The sequence below is a fragment of the Mesoplodon mirus genome (genome assembly GCF_964341445.2).
Source record: "Mesoplodon mirus genome assembly, chromosome: 11".
Lineage (NCBI taxonomy): Eukaryota > Metazoa > Chordata > Mammalia > Artiodactyla > Ziphiidae > Mesoplodon > Mesoplodon mirus.
Window position 1 is genome coordinate 56,069,379 of NC_138987.1, and position 22,871 is coordinate 56,092,249.

The 22,871-nt window shown below is 46.5% G+C and overlaps 2 protein-coding genes across 5 annotated transcripts in view; both read right to left on the reverse strand.

Moving 5' to 3' along the window:
* Positions 1-22,307, reverse strand: part of NCKAP5L (NCK associated protein 5 like) — a 48,333-nt gene extending 26,026 nt beyond the window's left edge. The window contains exon 1 of one of the 4 annotated variants that reach the window (XM_082635404.1): positions 22,257-22,307. The gene's annotated coding sequence lies outside the window, so the exon portion shown is untranslated. Of the gene's footprint in view, positions 1-4,478; positions 4,571-22,256 lie in introns of those variants that run through there. The other 3 variants (XM_082635399.1, XM_082635398.1, XM_082635401.1) reach the window with 3 other exon arrangements.
* Positions 14,996-22,674, reverse strand: BCDIN3D (BCDIN3 domain containing RNA methyltransferase; the record flags this gene model as incomplete). The annotated part of the gene is given in 3 exon segments (XM_082635405.1): positions 14,996-18,991; positions 22,257-22,553; positions 22,555-22,674. Coding segments are annotated over 3 exon segments (1,062 nt in total). The 3' UTR covers positions 14,996-18,346.
* Positions 22,675-22,871: the final 197 nt, after the last annotated feature.

Here is a 22,871-nt window from a genome sequence, read left to right on the forward strand (position 1 = left end):
CCTGGCCTCCTCAGGCCTCTTTCATCTGTGTGACTCCCAGAGTAGGTAAAACATTAATTATCAAGCAGGTGCCACACCCCAGTGATGATGTCTTATTAATCCATCAGCACAGACTGGGAAATTGAGGCCCAGGGAGAAAGATCTGGCTCACGTGGAGCTAAGGATATAGGTGCCGAGGGCCACTGGGCAGTGAGGAACTAGAGTTGCTAGCTCCATATCTGTCGTGCTTTGGGAAGGTGCTGAAGACAAGGGCACTTCTTTCAGAGTCAGCCAGACCTGGGTTTGGGGTGAAGGTGAGGAAGACCCCAAATATGTGCCCCAAGCCCCCTCCCCAGGCTGCCAGGGCCTGGTGGAAGCCTTGGCAGGGAGTCCAGGGTTCTGATCTTGAGCCAAAACACTACTCTTCCAAAGCACTGTAAAGCAGGCCAACAGCTGCTTTGAGCATCTCCGCCATCTCTGCAACATGCACAGGCACTACAGGCTAAGTGAGGGCTCAGCTCTCCAAATAGCCCCATGTGACAGGCGCAGTCCATGAACTGGGAGCAGGAGGCACCTGGCAGCCAGGTGGGTAGATCAGATCAAAATCATGTCAAGTGGGGAGACTGCTTCTTTGGGACCCAAGCCCATCTCGGCAGCCCCCACCCACCTTTGGCACTGACCTTAAAATAATGAGATCTTTTCTACAGCAAGGCCTGCCTAGTCGGTCACTGCTTTAGAAACCGGCAGAGGAGGCTCAGCTGGTCTGTGCCTCCTCCAGGAGAGGAGGGGAGGGTGATCACAGAAGACCAAAGATCTTTCCCCACTGTGGCCGTGGAGGGAAGCAGCACACGCTTGAATGTGGATGAAGTGTAAAGATGGAGTCACTGCTTATGCAGATCCATCTGCAGCCTACTACGTGCTTGGTACTGTGAGAGATGCTGGGAACAGACACAACCTCAGCTCTGGGGAACCATAAGTGCCAAGCCAGGGAGCAACCAAAGACCTTGTCTTCCAACCCTCCAGGGTAGGGCCTGGGGAAAAATATTAAGGGTGTTATTCTAAGGGATTTGAAGTTGTTTTTCTTCAGCATGTTAAAAGAGCTGACCAGAGCCCATGGGGGACCCTGAGATAACACTCTGACCCCTAATGGCTTAGCTCTCCACAATATCAGGTTCAAGAACTGCCCTCTCTGCCTTAAATCTGGCCAGGCCCCCTCATGCACAAGAAATTAAGGCAGAATGGTACAACGTAAAACACTAGACCAGAGTCAGGAGCCCTGCCTCTGACACTCATCATTGTACAAATCACATCCCCCTCTAGACTTCAGTGTACTCCAAACCTTTTTTTTCAGTTTCCCCATTTTTAACATGAGGGCATTGGACTAGACTGTCTCTAGGATTCCTTCCAGCCTGTGACTCTATGTTGTTTTGACGTTGTGGCAGATCCCAGATTGATTTACATAAATTTGCATGTTCAATCAGAAATTCCAAACTCCAAGTACAGAAAATCCAATCAGTCCATTAGTGCAGCCAGACTGGGGCTGGAGGAGTCTGCCAGGTTTGGGTGAGGACTGTCAAAGCAGACAGTGGTAGTGGTGGTGAATTAGGGGAGGAGCCGGGGAAGCAGGGGCAGAAGCGGCATTTGTTCTGAGAGACGTGCTTCTGGTAACCCAAGGCTGATGGGGCCAGGGACCCCTCTTTCGCTATCAGGCAAGAGTCCTTTCTCCGCCTGCTTCTAACGGGGCCTCTGGCTGGCTGGCCTCAGAGCCACACCCCAAGAGGAAACGGCAGCCTCTGCCTAGCAACAGCCACATCCTTCACTCTGACAGGGACTCCACTGTTAACCACTTTCTGGGGAACTGACCTTCCTGGGAGCTTCCATTCTCCATCCCAGGAGTTTCTAGCAGTGAGGAAGGTTTCCTTGGGGTCTAACCTAAATACCTCCTGCTGTAGCTTCACTCTCATGGCAGGGCCCAGGGAAGGGGGCCCTGGGGAGCTAGCAGAGGGAAAAGCAATGCAGGAGAATGTGCTCCACATCCAACCGATCCCACGGCCTTTTTAACCACCACCTCTCCTTTGACATCTCCCTCAGCACCTGGGAGACCGAGGATGAAAACAAACAAGGAGAACGTGAAGGCCTTTGGTTCTTGGGCTAGAGAGCAAGTCCCAACCCGGAGAGTCTGACTCCTGAGAAAGCTCTACCCCACCAGGAGGGAAGGAGTCTGGGAAAGGTGGCGTTGCGGCAGCCTCTCCCTGCTGCTGCCTGGCTGGTGTGGCAGGGTCTGGGAGGCTGGCTGGGCGAGGGCAGCAGGGAAGATTCCTTACGCCCCTTGCCTGGGAGCTGGGGGTGTGAGTACAGAGGTGAGGTGAGTAGGGCCAACGGGTGGGATGGGCAACAGCAGCGGGGCTCTCCTTGTCCTCTTCCCATAACAGGGTAGATAAGTGTGCTGCACTCCCTGGCCCAGATCCTAAAACAAGTCCCAACAGCTGAGATGCAAACTGTCTCCTGGGAATCTGCTTCCCCTGCTGGCCCTTGGCTGCCTCCTCCTCTCTCAAACCCTCCCCAAAGGCACAGCTCAAAGACTGGCCTGCCAGGATATCTCACCAGAGTCCTTGATGGGTGGGCCAAACCCCAGCCAGCAGGAGTTCATACTCCAAGGCACCAGGGGTGAGCAGCACAGTGGCTATTCTTAGGCAGGATAAGGGAGTCTGCGCCCCTCCACCCAAGGTTCTACTCCTAAGCAACTTACCTCTTCAAACTTAGCCACCCTGCTGGAGGACCTTACTCCCCTCCAATTTCACTTATCAGTGGAACCACACAATGTCAAAAAGTGGAAAGGAATAGTAGAGCTTTCTAATCCAACTGCTGAATTTTACAGATGGTGGAAAAGAGCACCAGGGAGGCAAACTCCCTTGGCTAAGGTCACACAGCAACCTATGAAGAGCAGGGACCAGAGCTTCTGACTCCCAGTCCACAGTGATAACAGCTTGGTCCTCATACACACTGGTTTCCGCTTGCCTATTGTAGAAGGGCCTTTTTCCCTGCAGCCCAGGCCATCTGCCTCTCCAGGTTCTCACTCTCTTCCAAAGGCCTGAGCTGGAGAGAGAGGCTGGAGGGCTCACACCACCTCACGCACAGACCATAGACTGAAAACAAAGTTGAACCAAGTGCAGATATCTTCCTAGACTGGGATGCAAGTGTTTCTCTGAGGTAAGAAACCCACTAACCCCACGTTGTTCTTAGAAAGACAGGAACCCAATAAATATGAGAAGTGAACTTTGTGTCTCCTTTCTTGAAAGACAAGGAGTCTCTGAGTCAGCTGGCATATCTTGCAAGAGAGGGTCTGCAACAAGGCAACTGGGCTAGGTTCACTTTCCCCAAAGTACTGCCCACAGAACCATTAGACACTGACCCTTAGCTACTGTGCTCCAGGACCACACCTGTCCCAGGCATTTGTTTCCACCACTATCTCTGGCAGACAACTGTGCTTAAGCAGGAGGACCTGTGGGGGAGGGAGAGCAGTGGTAGGGAGGGCAAAGAAGCACTGCATTTACAGCCAGACAACCGGGCAGCCTAAGACCCCTGGCTACTCAGGAAGGAGGCATTTAAGAAGTAGCAGCTGGACAGGCTGGTGGATAGCGCTGAGACACCTGGAAAACCAGGCCTGTGGGAGGTAAGGGTCCTCCGTGCCCTTGGGGCAGTGCCAGGGCTGGAGAGACCACGGGGGCTGGGGTTCAGACAGCCGCTTTCCTAGTCGGCCTAGGCCAGTGGAGTGTCGGGCACAGATAAATTCTCTGCATTCTTCTGGCACCGCAGCCAGGACCCAGAGAGCCTTTCCTGCAAGAGCTGTCCTGGCTTCACTCCCTGCCCAGCCCTTCTCCCTTCCTCAGCCTCTCTTTAGTGTTCAGCCCGCCCGGCTACCCTTCTCCTTCCCGCAGTCCCTCAGAGCCACTGAAGGGTCGTTCCGGGAGACCCCGATCTCTCCGCCTCCCCCCACCTCTCCCACACCCTACCGCCCCAGGCCACAGAGACAGCAAGGAGTGCGAAGAGAAGCCCGAGGCTCATCTCCGCGCCTGCGCTTTGGGGAGAGCCTCCCCCGCGCAACAACCCGGCACCGCTAAGCGGCACCCGTACGATGGGATGCGGGTGGGGTGGGGTGCGCAGCTGGGGCAAGGTCAGTGCTTTCAAAGGGGGCGGTAGACCGGCCCCCGGAACATCGCCCTCTCCGGAAAGTTTCCCTTCCGGGGCCACGGAGTGTGCGCGAGGATGGCGCGAGGGGCGGGAGGGGGTGGGGTGGGGGTGGACAGAGTCGCGGCTGGACCCCTCGGCGTGAGTGAGGCGGGAGGGAGGGGAGGCCAGCGAGGTCCGGCAGGAAGCCGCGCCGCCCTCTCCGACCCAAGGCTGCCACGAGAGCCTTACCCTCCATATCTCTCACCCCCAGCCCGGGCACAGACCCCCCACTCGCCGCCCTTTAAATCGCAAGTGGGCCCAGAACTCACCGAAATCAGGTGTTGAGCTGGGCCAGGGCAGGCCGGATCCGCCAGGTCCATGGCCGCGGCTCGGGGGAGGGGGGCAGAGAAAAAGGGGGGTGCTGGGGCCGCCTCTTGATGTCAAGGCTTTAAAGGGGCCAGTGAGCCCCGCCCCTCGCTCAGACCCCGCCTCCCCCTCCCGCGCAGCCAATCCACGTTCACCCTGGATACGCGCCCCTCCCAGCCCCCTCCAGATGTTCCCAGGACGAGAGCTAGGTCCGCCCGGCCCGAGCGCGCCGCTTCCGCCCTGGGGGAAAGGACCTCCCCTCCCCCCTATAGCGAAACAGACTTCCCAGACCTGGCCGGGTCGGGCCCGGTAAACCTCCCCAGTGCCGGGGTAGGAGAAGCCGGGCTGGGCCAAGCGGGGGTGGAATGGGGGGCATCTATAGCAGAGAAAACTAAGTAGGTGCACGCGGACCCGTGGGCATGCGCGTCTGCTTCTGTAGGGCTGGGCGTGCACGTGTGTATGTGATTGTGAGCGTTGGTGTTTGTAATTTGCCTTCCTGCATACGTGTGGGGTGTAAATCTAAGGGAAGAGGCTTGAGTGACTGCTTGGCCTTAAATGCTTCCATCTCCCTTTTCTTCCTCCCAGATCGGGTCCTTCCAGCAATATGGAAACCTGGGCGCTGGGAACAGGCTCTGCGCCTCTCAGAGCAGTGCTGGCCTTTTCCTCACTGGTTAAGGAAGAGGGGAGGCTGACCAGAAAAAGGATACAATCTTGCTCTCCGCCACTTGCTGTCTCAGTGGGGGCGAGTTCCTTCCCTGCTGAACTAACTGCGTGCTTGAAGGAGGAAAAGCAAACAGCCCACCTAGGCCCCAGCAGGGCCTCAGAGCTCCCTTCGATATTCTCATTGGTCCTTGGTTAAACAATTATTTGCCCTTGTCTGGATACCATATAATCTTCACAATCTGCCCCTTAGTGCAGGTTCTGAAGGGGGTTCTGCAGAGAAATACAAAGGGATCCGTAGCCACAGGCTCTGCGCATTTTATTAAAATTGCTTCTATTGCGGGTATATACAGGATGTATTAAAGCACCATATTATCCAATAAATGAACATAAAAGCTCAGGGAACATAGAGTGCTCAAATTGGCTAGAATTGACCAAGAGTGCCTCTCTGAAGGAGGCTCCTTAATTTAAAATGGGATTTGAAGGGCAGAGAGAACTTGAATAGGATCCAGGTGAAGTAAGGACACAAGGAGATTCACGTAGGAAAGAGCAAATTATCTGCATGGGACAGTGAGCAGATAATGTTGGTAGGGTGGGAAGTGGGAGAAGTTAATGGAGGAAGTTTTGTATGGAGGAGATCAGAATAAGGATATGGATTTGACAGGCCAGGTGATTTTAAAAAGTCATTTTGGATTCTTGAGTGTAGAGGTAGCTTGATGAAGAGTGCCTGAGGATAGTGATTATTGGAGCCTAGAAGATGTCGTGGAGGTTACTCCCACCAGCTCTCTCACCTTTGCTTTAAAACAATTTTTAAAATTGATTTATCCTTAACATACAAGAGAATGCACAGATCTTGGGTGTTTTGTTTGGTGAATTTCAACAATAATATATACACTTATGTAACCCCCCAAACAAGATACCGAAACATCACCCCAAAGAATTCCTTCATTCCCTGTATAGTCAATTACCCTGCACCTACCAGCACCCACCCCCTGCAACTTCCTGGATCTTATCACCATGGTTTTGTCTGTTCTTGAATTTCACATAAGTGGAATCATACAGTATGTACTCTTTTGTGTCTATATTCTTTAGCTTAGTAACATTTTTGAGATTCAGCCATGTGTAGTCTATTCTTTTATATTGCTGAGTAATAGTCCATTGTATGAATATATTGTAATTTGTTTATCCATTCTCCAATTGATGGATATTTGGGTGTCTCCAGTTTGGGGCTATCATGAATAAGGCTGCTGTAAATATTCTTGTGCAAATCTTTTTGTGAATGTGTTTTCATTTTGAGAAAGCTCACCTTATTTCTTTTCTTTTTTTTTTTTTTTTTCCTGTGGTACGCAGGCCTCTCACTGTTGTGGCCTCTCCCGTTGCAGAGCACAGGCTCTGGACGCGCAGGCTCAGCGGCCATGGCTCACGGGCCCAGCCGCTCCGCGGCATATGGGATCCTCCCGGACCGGGGCACGAACCCATGTCCCCTGCATCGGCAGGCAGACTCTCAACCACTGCGCCACCAGGGAAGCCCCTCACCTTATTTATTGATTATAGCTAGTGGCATCTTTGGAATCCTGCAGCACTGATTAATTCTATTCATTCAATCATCTAACATTTACTGAATAGGAATCCATGTCCCAGTCCTGGGTTTGCAACAAAAATTAGACATGATCGTTTCCTCCAAGGGCTTAAAAGTCCAGTAAAAGTCCACTAATCTGTTGCATTCCAAAACCATGGGGTAGAAAAACCTAAAGAGTCTGCCAGGCATTTCTAACTATTTTTGGATGTTTCCAAATAAATAAATTTTGGGAAGCAAACAAACCATGTAGATTATTTTTTACTTTACATTCAGATGTTCGCCCCTGTTTAATAAACACAGCTGGAACATCTGCACTTGTCAGAACAAGTACCTTTCTCCTTAATTTAAAGGCTCTTGCACACTTGAAAGTTTAGACATTCAGATTTGGGCAGATTCTCTATGCTTCACAGACCTTTATCTTCACTGACAGGAGGTGAAAGAAGTATAGCTATCATTGTTCCATGCTTTCTGTCTTTGATGAGGCCCAACACACTTTAATTACCACACTTAGTGGTATTGTTCACTTATTAAAAATTACACTGAAGTTCCAATGTTGGTTTTCCACCTTGTTATATACCACTAATCATAAATTGTTCTTTACTTGAGTTATCTGTGTTACAAACCAAGCTAGGCCTTTTAGGTCTCTGGTTGCTGCAAGCTGTTGGTAACAAACCAGTTTGGTGGCATGGTCTAACGGTGCAGATAGTGCTGATGAATGACTGGTAGATGGCGTCTCAGAGAACCATGCCCTCACTGCTCACATCAGTACTTTGAATGGGGTCCTCTGCTTCAATACTATGTGTTCCTTCATTCAGTGTTGGAGCATCTTCATTCCTCAGTTTGGCATTGTAGCCATTTGGCTACTGTGTTACATTGGTTGATGAACTGACCCCAGTTTAGAATTCCTGACATCAGGAGATGGTCGGGTTGGTAACTGACCTCTCAAAAGATTTTAATAATCTGACTATTCTCCAGGTTGCATTGACTCTGAGGGCATTCTCTTTTTTTTTTTTGGCCGCACCATGCAGCATGTGGGATCTTAGTTCCCCAACTAGGGAGTCTTAACCACTGAACCACCAGGGAAGTCCCCTGAGTGCATTCTTGATGTCTTTCCTGCTCACTAAGAGGAAGAAAGGAGCTGGGAAGAGGCTATTATTTGGTCCATTTGCTGAATAGGAATAGATCTTTGCTAGTGCTGCTTACTTCTACATAGGACAACATGTTCCTTGGGTTCTGACAGCATTGCCAGTATGTGCCTTGAAACCTCATACTTGGTACAGATATGATGGATCTGCTTAGGTCCTTGAACCCCTTTCTCCTCATTTTCATTATTCGAAAATTCTTATTGGGTCTTTACTGTATCCCAGTCACTGTGCATATAGTATTAGCTACCTAATAAAGAATTCATGTGGGGTATGATAAGCAATAAGATTGAAAAGATAAGTAGTGGGATGATCATACTTTATCCTAAAAGCAATGCAGAGCCTTTGAATGGTATTAAGCAAGGGGGTGTCATGATTAGAACTGCATTTTAAAAAGATCGCTGTGGTTGCAGTGTGGAGAACAGATAAGAGAGAGCAAGATTGAAGTCAGGGAGACCAGACAGAAAGTTTTTGTAGTAATTGGGAAAAATGAGAAACAATGTACTCTGGACTAGGAAAATGATAGTGATGATGGAGAGGAGATGACTTCAAGAAATAAACAGTATTAAAGTCAGGAGGTCTTGGGATTGGAAGTGGAGGGAAGCAGAGTGCTAAGCCAAGACCTCTGGGCCAATCACTGAAATATCAAACACCTGAAGAAGAGCAGGTTTGGGAGATGATATACTCTCTTCCAAACATGTTGACAGTGAAATGCCTGGGAGACGTCCAAGTGGAAATGTCTATCCAAGAGGTCAGAGCTTCCCAACTGTTGTGCCTCAGGAAGAGGTTACAGATGTGCTGCATATTGATCTTCTCAACCCTCAGAGCAGCACAAGCTCCCTCCCAACAGACAGCAGTCTCAGTAAGGTGGACTGCCACGAAAACACCATCACTTTCTGTGCATGCCATGATGTGGGAAATGTTGGGAAGTACTAATATATGATGATGTTGGATAAATAATTCTGAAGCTCAGAAGAGATATCTGGACTAGAGATATCTGGACTAAGACATTTGTGAGTCATCAGAACATCAGATCATAGGTGGTAACTAAAGCCAGGGAGTATGGGACTTCCCTGTTGGCACAGTGGTTATGAATCTGCCTGCCAGTGCAGGGGACACGGGTTCGAGCCCTCATCTGGGAAGATCTCACGTGCTGTGAAGCAACTAAGCCCGTGCACCACAACTACTGAGCCTGAGCTCTAGAGCCCCCAAGCCACAATTACTGAAGCCTATGCGCCTAGAGTCCGTGCTCTGCAACAAGAGAAGCCACCGCAAGAAGCCCCCACACCGCAAGGAAGACCCAATGCAGCCAAAAAAAAAAAAAAGAGAGAGAGATTAAACAAATTTTCAGGTGTTATCTGCCATTATCATTTTCTGTGAATGTCTTTTTCTAATAGATATATAAGAGTTGGTTGTATTATAATGAAATTTGCCCTTTGTCACATATATTGCCAAGTGTTTCTAGTTGGGAGTTTGTCATGTGAGTTTATTGGAATTTTTTTTCCCCTTTGCCTTAGGTAGTCAAATTTATTGATCTTTTTCTTTATGGCTTTTGTTTTTTTGGTGTGTTTAGGATGTACTCCAATTTTTTAAATTACCTTTTTTCCCTAGTATGCTTACGGTTTTCTTTTTACTTTAAATATTCCATCCAGCAGAGACATGGATGGACCTAGGGACTGTCATACAGAGTGAAGTAAGTCAGAAAGAGAAAAACAAATACCGTATAATATCACTTATATGTGGAATCTAGAAAAATGATACAGATGAACTTATTTGCAAAGCAGAAATCAAGACACAGATGTAGAGAATGGACATAGGGCTTACTGATGGGGGGAAGGGGGTGGGATGAACTGGGAAACTGGGATTGACATATATACACTACTATATATAAAATAGATAACTGGACTTCCCTGGTGGTCCAGTGGGTAAGACTCCACGCTCCCAATGCAGGGGTCCTGGGGTTCAATCCCTGGTCGGGGAACTAGATCCTGCATGCCGCAACTAAGAGTTTGCATGCCGCAACTAAGACCTGGCGCAGCCTAAATAAATAAATATAAAAAAAAAAAAGCACAAATGCCTTAATGGGAAGGGTTTCTCTTTAAAATAAATAAATAAATAAAATAGATCATAAATGAGAACCTAACTGTATAGCACAGGGAACTCTACTCAGTGCTCTGTGGTGACCTAAATGGGGAGGAAATCCAAAAAAGAGGGGATATATGTATATGTATAGCCGACTCACTTTGCTGTATAGCGGAAACTAACACAACACTGTAAAGCAACTATACTCTAATAAAAATTAATTTTAAAATATTTTAAAATAATAAATATTCCATCCAGAATCTATTTAAATGGAAAAGACCACTGTTATCTCTCACTGCTGCTCAGAATGACATCTCCATTCTAGACCAGCCAGTCCTTTCTGTTTTCAATGGACAAAACACACATTCCTGTGTACCTTTGCAGAGAGGTTCCTCTCTACATGGCTCATAAGGCATGCTCCTGTCCCTCTTGTTATCATTGCAGAAGCTATACAGCTGTCCGTTGGAAGCCATAGGCAATTGGTTCCAAGACCCCAATTGATACTAAAATACATGGATGCTCAAGTTCCTCATATAAAATGTACTATTTGCATATAACCTATGCACATCCTCCCTTATACTTTAAATCATCTCTAGATTACATATAATAACTAATATAATGTAAGTGCTACATAAATAGTTGTAAGTACAATGTAAATGCTATGCCAGAGGTGCACAGCAAATTCAAGTTTTGCTTTTTGGAACTTTCTGGAATTTTTTTCCCCAAATATTTTTGATCCATGGTTGGTTAAATCTGTGGATGCAGAACCTGCAGATATGACTTTCAGGGACAGCTCAAATCCCATACGCTCCAGAAATTCTTCCATGCCCATTGTAGTCCACAAAGATTTTTTCTTTTCTGAAGCTCACATGATCACATGCTACCATGTATGAGCCTCTCCTTTTCTCCTCAACTTTTAACATAGTTGCTAAAAGAATCAAATCTAACCTTTAGAAGTCCCGGTTTGTTTAATTGATTTTTATTTACCCTCCACAGCAGATAAAAGCATGCTGGGCGTATGGAAGGAACTTGATAAATTACTTTTTGATTTGCCATAAATGTGTAGCATTAGCCACATGTGGCTAATAAGCATCTGAAATGTGGCTAGTCCAGACTGAGATGAGCTGTAAGTATAAAATACACACTAGATTTTGAAGATGGTATTAAAAAATAATACATCTCATTAATAATTTTTATATTGACTGCATGGTGAGATGCTAATTTTTTAATATACTGGATTACATATCTATATATTTAAAGTATATCCAGGACCATTCTTCATTCTTGTCCCTCAGTAAGTCTCTTGTCATGTTTGGTGTTGGTTCCTAAATTAGGCTGTTTTGAGGATAGATAAAGATGATCTTTTCTTGAAGCCAAAGATAGTCTTACCATCTCCAAGGGCTCTCCCAGGCCATTACACAATCATTACCTTCTTGGTACCGAGAGCTCATCGTTATAAGCACTATTTACCCATCTTTTTTGAAACTAACAGCTACAGACTTCAAATACAACAGTTCCTCCCAACACGTCAGGTAACTGCTCAGCCAATAGAAATGTTGGAGGGAAGAGGTCAGGTTCAGATGCTGAAGGATCTCCCAAAGCTTTTACTGATCAAAGATTCCTTAGTTACCCATGTAGATGGAGCCCAGCCTATTCCTTTGGTCACTGTGGCTGTTTTCTGCCATCAGGAGTTATTTGGGACTGCTGCTGCTTAGCTTGTAGCCTAGTCTCATTGTAGTCAGAGTCCCTGTGTTAAGTTTCCTGTTCCTGCTGTAACAAATCATCACAAACTTAGTGGTATAAAACAGCACAAATTTATTCTCTTACAGATCAGAAGTCTAAAATCAAGGTATTGGCAGGGCTGCATTCCTTCTGGAGGCTTCTGGAGAGAATCCATTTCCTTGCCTTTTCTTTTTTTTTTTTTTGCGGTACGCGGGCATCTCACTGCTGTGGCCTCTCCCGTTGCGGAGCACAGGCTCCGGACGCGCAGGCCCAGCGGCCATGGCTCACGGGCCCGGCCGCTCCGCGGCACGTGGGATCCTCCCGGACCGGGGCATGAACCCGCGTCCCCTGCGTCGGCAGGCGGACTCCCAACCACTGCGCCACCAGGGAAGCCCCTCCTTGCCTTTTCTAACTGCATTTCATGGCTTGTAGCCCTTCCTTACATTTCTCCAACCTCTTGCTTCTGTCATGACATCTACTGTGGTCAAATCTCCCTTTGCCTTCCTCTTATAAGGACACTTGTGATTACATTTAGGGCCAACCCTGATAATCCAGATTAATCTCTTGATCTCAAAATCCTTACTCCTTAATCAAGATCCTTAATCTACACAACTGTACACATCTACAAAGTCCGTTTTGCTATCTAAGGTAGCGTTCACAGGTTCCAGGGATTAGGATGTGGACATTTTGCAGGACCAGTATTCAGCCTGCCACAGAACCATATATCTTTCTTGGCACTGCCTTGGTGAAGGGAGAGAGCACCAGCAGGGTCACAAGGTTTCAAAGTGTCCTTAAATTAAGATCTACAGAGAAGTAGGGAAATTCACATCTATAATCACTGTTATCACTCTGCGACCATCATAAACTTCATTTCCATTAGCAACGATCACTCTCTCCCTCCCAGCACTGCTTCCTTTAAAATGCTCTGTAGGCTGAAGTTGAACTACTTATTACTCCCTCATCTTAAAAAACAAATTATTTGAAATAGTGAGATGCATGTTTTCTACAGAGATGAGATGTTTTTCTCATGTCTTTGATCTAACAGGCATGGTTGTGGTCTGTAGCATGCTTAGAATGTAACAGCAATTTAACAATCCATATTCTGCAAATTACCATCATATCCTTTAGCACATTTGGGCATAAGAAAAGGAAGGTCTTGTTATTTCAGTTGTACAGATGAGTAAACTGAGGCTCAGAAAGGTTAAATGAATTGAATAGGGTGGTCATACAATGAGTTACTGGCAGATCCTGATTCCAAACCTGATGTTCTTTTCACTGCTCTGTTCCCAGGCCAAACTCAATCCCAGAAGGCTGAGGAGGATCTAACTGACCTTGGGATCTTAATACATCCTAGAGTTGGCCTTGAAATCCCTACCTCCTGAGCATGAAACCCACTTTTTTGAGGTCCTACCCAGAAGTCAAAGCTAGGGGCAGGGCTCCCCTGGTGGCACAGTGGTTGAGAGTCTGCCTGCCGATGCAGGGGACACAGGTTCGTGCCCTGGTCTGGGAGGATCCCACATGCCGCGGAGCGGCTGCGCCCATGAGCCATGGCCGCTGAGCCTGCGTGTCCGGAGCCTGTGCTCCGCAACGGGAGAGGCCACAACAGTGAGAGGCCCGCGTACAGCAAAAAAAAAAAAAAGCTAGGGGCAGATTGGGAATTCAGGGGAAGTCAGGGTTGCTGGCAAGTCAAGGGTACAGTAAGAGGGTAGTTAGGACTTATGGAGACGTAGGAGTGTCTACGTTTGCTGTATGTGCCTATTTAACTGGTAGGCAGCAGCAGGGGTGCTACTAGGTACTCAACCTAGAATTAGGCCTGATTTCTGTGAGGGGAATTCTAAGAACATCAGGGATAGCTAAGAGTGGCCTGGCTGGGTCTCTTATTCCCAGGTCTGAACACATAATTTGAGGAAGCACAGTAACTCCAAAGCCCATGCTCTTTTACACTGGCTCTCTGGAGTCTCTTCTCAGTCTTGATTTCCATGAAATTTCAAGGCATAGTAGCCAAGGCCCAGTCTCTGCAGCCACACTGCCTAGGTAAGCCCAGCTCTGCCACTTACAAGGTATGTGACCTTGGGAGAGTCACCTAACCTGTATGTGCTTCAGTTCCAACATCTGCAAAATGAGGATGATAATAGTATCTACCCCATAGGGTTAAGGATTCTAAAAGTTATGTTGTCTGGCACACGGTGCTATATTATTATCTTTTTCTGTTTTCTTTTTTTTCCAGTTTCTAACCAGACCTCTTTTTTTTTCTTTTTAATAAATTTATTTATTTATTTATTTATTTATTTTTGGCTGCATTGGGTCTTCGTTGTTGCGCACAGGCTTTCTCTAGTTGTGGCGAGCGGGGGCTACTCTTTGTTGTGGTGCGCAGGCTTCTCAGTGCAGTGGCTTCTCTTGTGGAGCACGGGCTCTAGGCACATGGGCTTCAGTCGTTGTGGCACGGGGGCTCAGTAGTTGTGGCTCACGGGCTCTAGAGTGCAGGCTCAGTAGTTGTGGCACAAGGGCTTAGTTGCTCCACAACATGTGGGATCTTACTGGACCAGGGCTTGAACCCTTGTCCCTTGCATTGACAAGCAGATTCTTAACCACTGTGCCCAGTATCCTGGGCAGTCTTTTACCCAATCATATATCTCCCTTTTCTTCTCAGTACTTGAATTCGGGTGCATTTCTTTTTTGTTCACTCATATATTCATTCAACACGTAATTCTCAGCTGCCAGCCATGTGTCAGACATTGAGCTAGGCTTAGGTATACAAAAATAAGTTGGGCTTGAGGAGCTCAGTCTCCTGGTGGTAGGGAAGAGGCACAGAAACAATTATAATATGATGAGGTAAACACTGTGATAGAGGCCTCTATGCAAAGTCCTCACTAGAATATAGTAACAAATGCAAACTGCTATAGGAGTTGGGGGATTTTTGAGAAAATGTAACATCTGAGCCATTTTTAGGACAAACAGTTGAACCACATTGCAAAGTGGGAGAGTTGGGGGAGAGAGAAGGGAAGCCGGAGTTTGTGCTAAGAAGTTCACTGTGGCTGATGTGTAGAGGAAAGGCATGAAGACTAGCACTGTCCTATACAACTTTCTGCAACAATGGACATTTTCTATATCTGTGCTGTCCAATAAGGTAGTCACTAGTCACATAGGGCTACTGAACACCTGAAATGTGGCTAGTAGGACTGAGGAGCTGAATTTTAAATTTTATTTCATTTTCCTTAATTTAAATTTAAATAGCAAGCGGCTACCTTATTGAACAATATTGGTTTAGGCACTGGATAAAGGACAGGACTCCAGGCACTAGGAAACCACTGAAGGTTTTTAAGCATAATACTAGCATAGCTAGTTTTCTGAGAAAGGGAACACTAGCAGCAAGACAGGATGGATTGGAGGGTAGAGGACTTAACATAGAAACCTTTGGTAGGCATCAGCCACGTGGATGAAATAAGTGGAACTTACATGTTGTTGATAGAATTCACTGGACTTTGTGACTATTTCAATGTGGGAAGTATAAATGAGGAGAATTAACTGAAGTTTGTAGCTTGAGCAATGGGTGGATGCCAACAATTGAGATAGGATTAGGTTTGGAATGAGGGTAATGAGTTTGCTTTTGGGATATGTTGAATTTGAGGTGCCAAAGAACTATCTAGGGGAATATGACTACAAAACAGGAAAAATATTAATCTGGAATTGTGAAGGTGGGGCTTATAACTGTTGGGGGTTATTAGCATATAGGTAGTTGTTAAAGGTATGGGAGTGGAGGAACTCATCCCAGGAAAAAAATGTAGAAGAGGACTGGATGGACCCCAAGGAACCCTAAGCATCAAAGTGTGGTCTGTTTCGACTTGCATCATAATCATATGGCATGCCTGTTAAAAAGATTCCTCATTGTGAATGTATTTAATGCCACAGAATATACACTTAAAAACAGTTAAAACTGTACATTTTATGTTACATATATTTTTCCACAATAAAAATTGCAAAAAACCCCAAATCAAACCAAACCAGAATCCTAAGCCCCATTTCTGACCTGAATCAGTTTCTAGAGATGAATCCAGGACTCCCCAGATAATGCTTATGCAAATTAAAATGTGAACCAATTGCTTAAGGTGTAGAGAGAAACTAAGAGACTGGAAGAGAATCATGGCAGAGAATGGCAGAGAACCAAAGGGAGCGTGATTCAATAAGGAAGGAGTCAATAGTGTTGAATGGTTTCATGGCCCAGGAGGAAGACTGAAAAGAGGCCTCAAAATATGGCATTCAGGTGGCCATTGATGAATGGGAGATGAGGGAGCAGAGGCGGTGGCATGTATTCTTTCAAGGGCTTTGCTCATGTATGGTGGTGAAGAGATGGAGATTGCATAAGGCTGAGAGGGAGACAGGACACAGGAAAAGTTGGTGGTTTTGAAGGTGAGAGAGAACTCAGCATGTTGGTAGGTGGACAGGAAGGTTCAATGAGGCCAAGGAGACACCAAGGGGATCCTTAATAAAATACAATTTGGGAGAGGTAGTAGAGGTTGGGATCTGGAACTTAGGCCAAGGTTATTTGGGTAAAAGCTCACTGGGTAAGTTTAGAAGTGAAAACAAGGGAAGATGAAGGGGTTCAAGGCTGAGGGCAAGAAAAGACTTCCTGGGGCTTCCCTGGTGGCTCAGTGGTTGAGAATCCCCCTGCCAATGCAGGGGACACGGGTTCGAGCCCTGGTCCTGGAAGATCCCCCATGCCGCGGAGCCACTGGGCCCGTGCGCCACAACTACTGAGTCCGTGAGCTTAGAGCCCGTGCTCCGCAGCGAGAAGCCACCGCAATGAGAAGTCCGTGCACCGCAATGAAGACCCAACGCAGCCAAAAAAAATAAATAAAATAAAATAAATTAATTTAAAAAAGAAAAGACTTCCTGACACAGTAAACAAAAATGGCACTAGTTGGTGGTTAGGTCACCTGCTTAGATTAATGGAGCAGGAATAGAGTCAAGAGCCTGCCTGCAGAAGGGTAAAAGTCTGGAAGAGTCACTAGGATAAAAGTGATCAGGAGCAGCAATATAAAAAGACTGAGAAGTAGTATTAGAGTCTAATTGAGACTGGAAATGGCATCAACCATACAATTATCCTGCACAAAATAGAAAAATTGGTTTTCCTAAATGAAGGTTTTGGTTCCATCCTCCTATTATTTAGGAACTGCTCTGGCTTCTGCTCTCTCTGCATAAAGTTCAAATTCCTTAGTAGGAACTTTTACTAACTTCAAGAAGTCCAACCTCTAATTGGTGGTTCAGACTTTCTTGTTCCCTGTTCCTCCTTCTATAACATCAACTCAGAAAATAATAGGATCTTAGAGATTGTGAAGCTCATCAATCCAATCTCCCTTCTTAGCTAGGTATGTTTTGTTTTTCCATCTTCTCTCCACCAAATCTTCTCTATCTTCCACTTTCCCTTGAAGTGGGCTCATGGGTGTTTTAAAAATCAACACCTGCCAGACATCAGTGACACCTATCCCACAGCACTGATGCTGTAGCCATCCAATTGTAGGCTGCATTTTGTGTAGGCTTCTCTGCACGTATTCCCACCCCCATACTGGTGTATGCCCCCCACCTCCATACTGGTATGCTTTGACAGAGGACACTGACAAAAAAAGTCCTGAATTAACTTACTCGCTGGCATGTTTTCTGTTTTGAGCTTGGGTGAGGTTCTTTTTCTTGAGTTGAAACCTCCATGGGTAGAGTGGTTAAAGGCAGAAATTTCTTTTCTACTCCAGATTCACAGGGCAATCTCAACCATACTTAAGTCACTTTTATTATATATAAAATATAATTGTATATATTCTATATAATCCCACTTCATTCATTTCATTTGTACCGGTTGGATTTTGAGTTCATAATTTCATCTTTTAAACATCTTTTAAATGCTAGTCGACGCATCTTGCTTAGTACTGTATCTTAACTGCTGTGCTCAGCCTGGGCATGTTGGAAACTTGACCTGCTCTGGAAAGATGTTCTTCCTACCAAAGCTTCTCCTTTAGCCAGGCCAATGACTTTTCATTCCAGATTGTACTGTGAGGTTTTGTCTCATAGACAGGATGAGTTAGTCTAGAAGAAGCCTGAAGAAGGCAGATCAGATTTAAGGAGCCCAGGGAGGGACATTCTAAGGCTAACCTGGTCTAAGTCTTCCTAAATAACCACCAAAAGCAGCCCTTTGCATATCCCAGAACCAGGATCACTTCCTCTAGGTCATTCCAGATAGGACAGATCATTGCCCCACAGGTATATTCTCCTCAGGGATCATCCCCCAAAATGAGGAAGATGCTGATTCTTTTAATTGCATGTCCTGGACATTTAAAAAGCTTCTGCCAAGTTTTTTTTTTTTTTTTTTTTTTTTTTGCGGTATGCGGGCCTCTCACTGTTGTGGCCTCTCCCATTGCGGACGCGCAGGCTCAGTGGCCACGGCTCACGGGACCAACCGCTCCGCGGCATGTGGGATCCTCCCGGACCGGGGCACGAACCCGTGTCCCCTGCATCGGCAGGCGGACTCTCAACCACTGCGCCACCAGGGAAGCCCATCTGCCAAGTTTTAAAGCTGCCTAACTACCAGGAGTTAAGGAGAATGAACTTAATTCTTTGTATAAAAACCCCTTTCAATATCTCTATCCTCCCTCCCATCTCATTGCCTCCAGAATCTTATTCTGTTCCTTTCTTTCCCTTCTTCTATCAGTGATTCAGGGATCGGATGAGTCTCTGTGGCTTGTTTTGCCCTGAAGAGCAGAAGGCTTCGGTCCCAACTGGTGTTGCCGAAGCAGCATACTAATTCCATGCCATGGTCCTGGGTCAAGATCTGCACAATCTGATTAGCCATATCACCTCGGATAGCTAGGGAGCGGAAGTGGTCAAAATCATGGAGGCCCAGCTTCCGGAGACGCCTTGCAGCTGCCCGATAACACTTCCAGGGCTGTGGTTCCACAAGGAGGTAGCAGCACAGGGAAGAAAGGTGGGCCAGGAACTCCCAAAGGCCTTGGTCCCCATGGTTCAGATGAATCCACATGGTTATTGACATGCAGAAGCCAATATCAAAAACTGAGCGTCCAAACTGGCTTAAAAAAGAGCTCAAGAGAACTTTCCGCGTCCTGTGATTCATGAAGTCCAGGGTGATAAAGGTCAAGCCATCAGGAAAAGGGCATTCTTTTTCAGCTCGTTCCACCAGGACTGGATCTATGTCGCAGCAGAGGAGATGGAGTTCTCTTGAGGCATCTGAGCAGGTCTCCCCATCATGTAGGGAAAGGAAATGTTTGTATAGAGCCACACTCAGATCCTAGAGGAATCCAAAAGAGCTTTGTCATTGCAGCTCTCAACCAGTGAATGGAAGAGAAACCTATATCTCTTATCCTCCCATTGAGACTGCCACTTACTCCTGGCATTATAGGATGTAAGGCTGTTAAACTATAGCCTAAGCAGGCTGCCCCCCAAAAGTTTTCCACAAAGCAGGCTCTCAGCGCCCTCCAGGAGTCTCAGGCTGTAATGCATCATCTCCATACTTTCCTGACACTGATGGGTGGTTGTGTGGTTGAAAGTTACAGCCCAATGGATGCAGCAAAGGAGTCCAGAGCAGTATTTTCCAGCTTAAGTAATATGCTGCTAAGCTCACTATCTTTTTCTTTTTTTGAGTATCTCAGACCCCAGGGAGGAGGAAAGGATTTCAGGAGCATAACCAGTGCTCCTTGACAGGAAGGTGAGGAACAGAGCAAGGACCATCTTATAAAAATCTACTTCTCAGACCTGTGGTTGGGAAAGTCTGCATTCCAAAGTCTTCATTCAGCCTTCACTCTACAGCTTCAATTTTGCTACATGTGTTGTGTTTCACTGCCCCCTTCTGAGACTTATTCTGCTTTTGCATCCATTACCTGCTGACCTCCTTCTAGCCAAATCCAATGATTTGTGATTTTCACCATCTTAGCACCTTTTTGACTCTTAAACAAGTCATTATTTCCTTTCTCTAACTTTGACTTCTACAACCATTATAACTAACTCAAATTCATGTTCTAATCTGTTCTTTTAAGGCATTTTTATATTCACTACCTCATTTGCTCTGTGCAACAATCCTGTGAGGAAAATATTTATGCCCTTTGTGCAGGTGAAGAAAGTGTGGCTGGAAACAATCCAGATGGCCAATAATAGTAGCATGGATTAAGATGGAATACCAGATAGCAATTAAAAATGAAGGAATTCAGCTCAGTGCAGCAACATGGATGACTCACACAAATACATAATGCTGAGTAAAAAAGCAAGACAAAAGAAAATACATGGCAAGCTTCCACTTATATGAAGTTAGAAAATGGACAAAATTAAACTACACTGTTTATGGATACAAAAATAGCAAGCTATAAAGAAAAGCAAGGAAACAATAATAGTAAAAGTTGGGCTCTCTGGGTGGAGATGGGCGTTTATGAGCAGGGAAAGGCATATGGGAGACTTCTCGGGGCGCTGACAATGTTTTATTCTTGATATAGACAGTAGTCATAAAGATGTCTGCTTTATAATAATTCATAAAGTGTGAATTTATGTTTTGTGCACTTTTCTCTATGTGTGGCATAGTTCACAAAAACCCTGTATTTTAAAAATTATGGTTCAGAGGCTAGTGACTTGTCCAATGTCACATGGTTACTACATGGCAGGATTTAGGCAACATTAAGTTCTTTCCTCCATACCAGGCTTCTCATACTTCAATAGGCTTACACATCACCTAGGGATCTTATTAAAATAAAGATGTTGATTTAGTAGATCTGGGTTGGGGGCGGAGATTCTGTATTTCTAATAAACTTCCAAGTCATGCTGATGCTGTAGTTCAAGGACCACATTTTGAGTAGGAAGATTATGCTGCTTAAAAATTTCTCCCCATCTTTCCATTTATTTCTCTGCCGTCTTCCCCCTCCTATCTGATCTTGGGTGTGCCCCATGTTTGACCAGTCATTTCATCACATCAGTCCCTCCTCTACCACATCTCTTAATCCTCTCCATCCTCAATTCCCCAATCCTAGAGACCCCTGGAAGCTTAAAAAAGAAAACACAGACTCAAGGGCTCAATCCCCAAGATCCTGATTCAGTAGGTCTAGAGTAGGGCCTAGGAGTTTCTAAAATCTAAAATTCTAAAAACAAAGCACCCCCCCAAGTTATCGCACATCTATATTATGAAGCTGCTAAAAAAGACTGTAGTGACATGGGTGATCTCCAAATTATTAAATGAAAAGCAAGGTGCAAAAGAGTGTGCTATTATTTGTAAGGTGTATACTCAAGAAATTATAAGCAGCAGTTGCCATTGTGTACGAGAAGAGGATTTATGGTCAGGAGTAGAGACTTGCTTTTTACTATATGCCCCTTTGTATTTTGAATTTTTTTGGGGGGGGGTCTTATCAAGTGCAAGCATCTTTTCTTAAGTGCAAAATAAAAAACTCCCTAAATGTACAGCCAGGTTTGGGAACCACTGCCCTAGTTAACTGCAACTATGTCCTGGCCCCTAAGGTACACATATACTACTTTCAACTTTAAAATCTCCTGTAGTTTCCTAATGCCTTTCATGAAATCCCAAGTCTTAAACCCAGTCTCTTTTCCCCTTTGATCTGCTATATCATCACAGTAGAGAAATGTTTGCAAGGGACAGCCAGACACCCACCCATCTGCTCATTCCAGCTTTTTAGCCTGTGTCCAAATGTCTCCCTCCCATTTACCAGCCGTGTGCCTACAGCCCTCAACCCTCTACCAAATTCTCTTCTGCCTAAGGCCAGAAACACGATAAAATTCTCCTCATCCCCTCCCACTCCTGGTCTGGAATGGAGTGAGGGTACTAACTTTTTGAAGCATTTGTAATCATAGGGTCAGAATGCCTGCTCCTCTAGGATATCCTAGTGGCTACAAATAGGTGTCAGAGAGACATTTCGCTATTTTGCTTGTGGTTTGACTATAATCATTCTTACGCCTAAATATACTTTGCGGTAAGAAAATGTGGCAACGCCTTCCTCCCGCAGGATGTTTTATTTTTCCTTCTCGATCTTCTTCACTGTACTCGGCCAACTGATTGCTTTTAAAATAAATATCCACTTGGCTCCAGGGTCCATTCTGCACCGTTTCACACTAATCTTAATTCCAGGCATGATTCTGTCACCCTTGGCTCCCAGTAAACCAATCCCAACCCCACGCTCCCAAACTTGGGTCTCGGGAAGTCCCCTCTCCCCCAGCCAGGTCGCCAGCCACGCTGGACAGGAGGCAAGCGCTGGAAGCCCAGGCACAGTGGCCCTTCCCACCCGGCGTTCTGCCAGGGGGCCGCAAGCGCGGAGGCGGGGACGCAGGAATTCGGGACGTAATTGAAAACGATTCCTCCCCAAGATTCCTAAAAGAGATAGTGCTGGGACCCTAGAGATGAGGTAGCAGCAGCAGCACGGGGTCGAACACTACGCCTTTAAACTCATTTTGGGAAAGTTGTGAGGGGTCTGGTGCCACGCCCAGGCCGGAACCCCAGTGGATGTGATGTGAAGGCTGCCAACCTCTCGGCTCGACCGACGTCCGATCCCTCCCCCGTCACTCACCCCGGAGTTACACCCCACGTCGAGCCCCAGGATCGGCCTTGTCTCGGGACTCTGAGGGAAGAGCCGGCGAAGCAGCTCTGGAGGCAGGAGGCGGAGCCGTTGCTCTGGAGGGTGGAAGCGGGAATAATGAGGGAAATTTCCGAATGGGGCGGCCCCGGGTTCCAGAACTCGCGGTTCTTCTTCCGCCGCGGTCTCTTCAACGCCCCCGGTGGCTTGCTTCATGGACACCGCCATTAGTCTCAGTCTGGCCTCGGGGTCCCCTCGGAACCGGAAGTCGGGAACCTGCAGGCTCGGCGAGCCGCGGTCCGGGCTCCAGCGCGCCTGCGCTGCATGGCAAAGGCGAGTGACTATAAAGGCGGCCTACCCTGAGCCAGCGCAGAAGCTTGGGGTTTGCGCTGGCGTGTGGAACCATCGCCATAACCTGGGAGGTGGTTAGTAATATTATCCCGTTTTTCTGGTGAAACAAGCTCAGAGAGGTTGAGTGACTTGCTCAAGCTGACATAGTTTCAACTTGGGCTACCCAGAACAAGGAATTTGTTGGGACTTGGAAGTCACTTTTGGTCCACCTTCCTTCCTTTACAAATGCATGTGAGATCCAGAGAGTAGGAATGACTT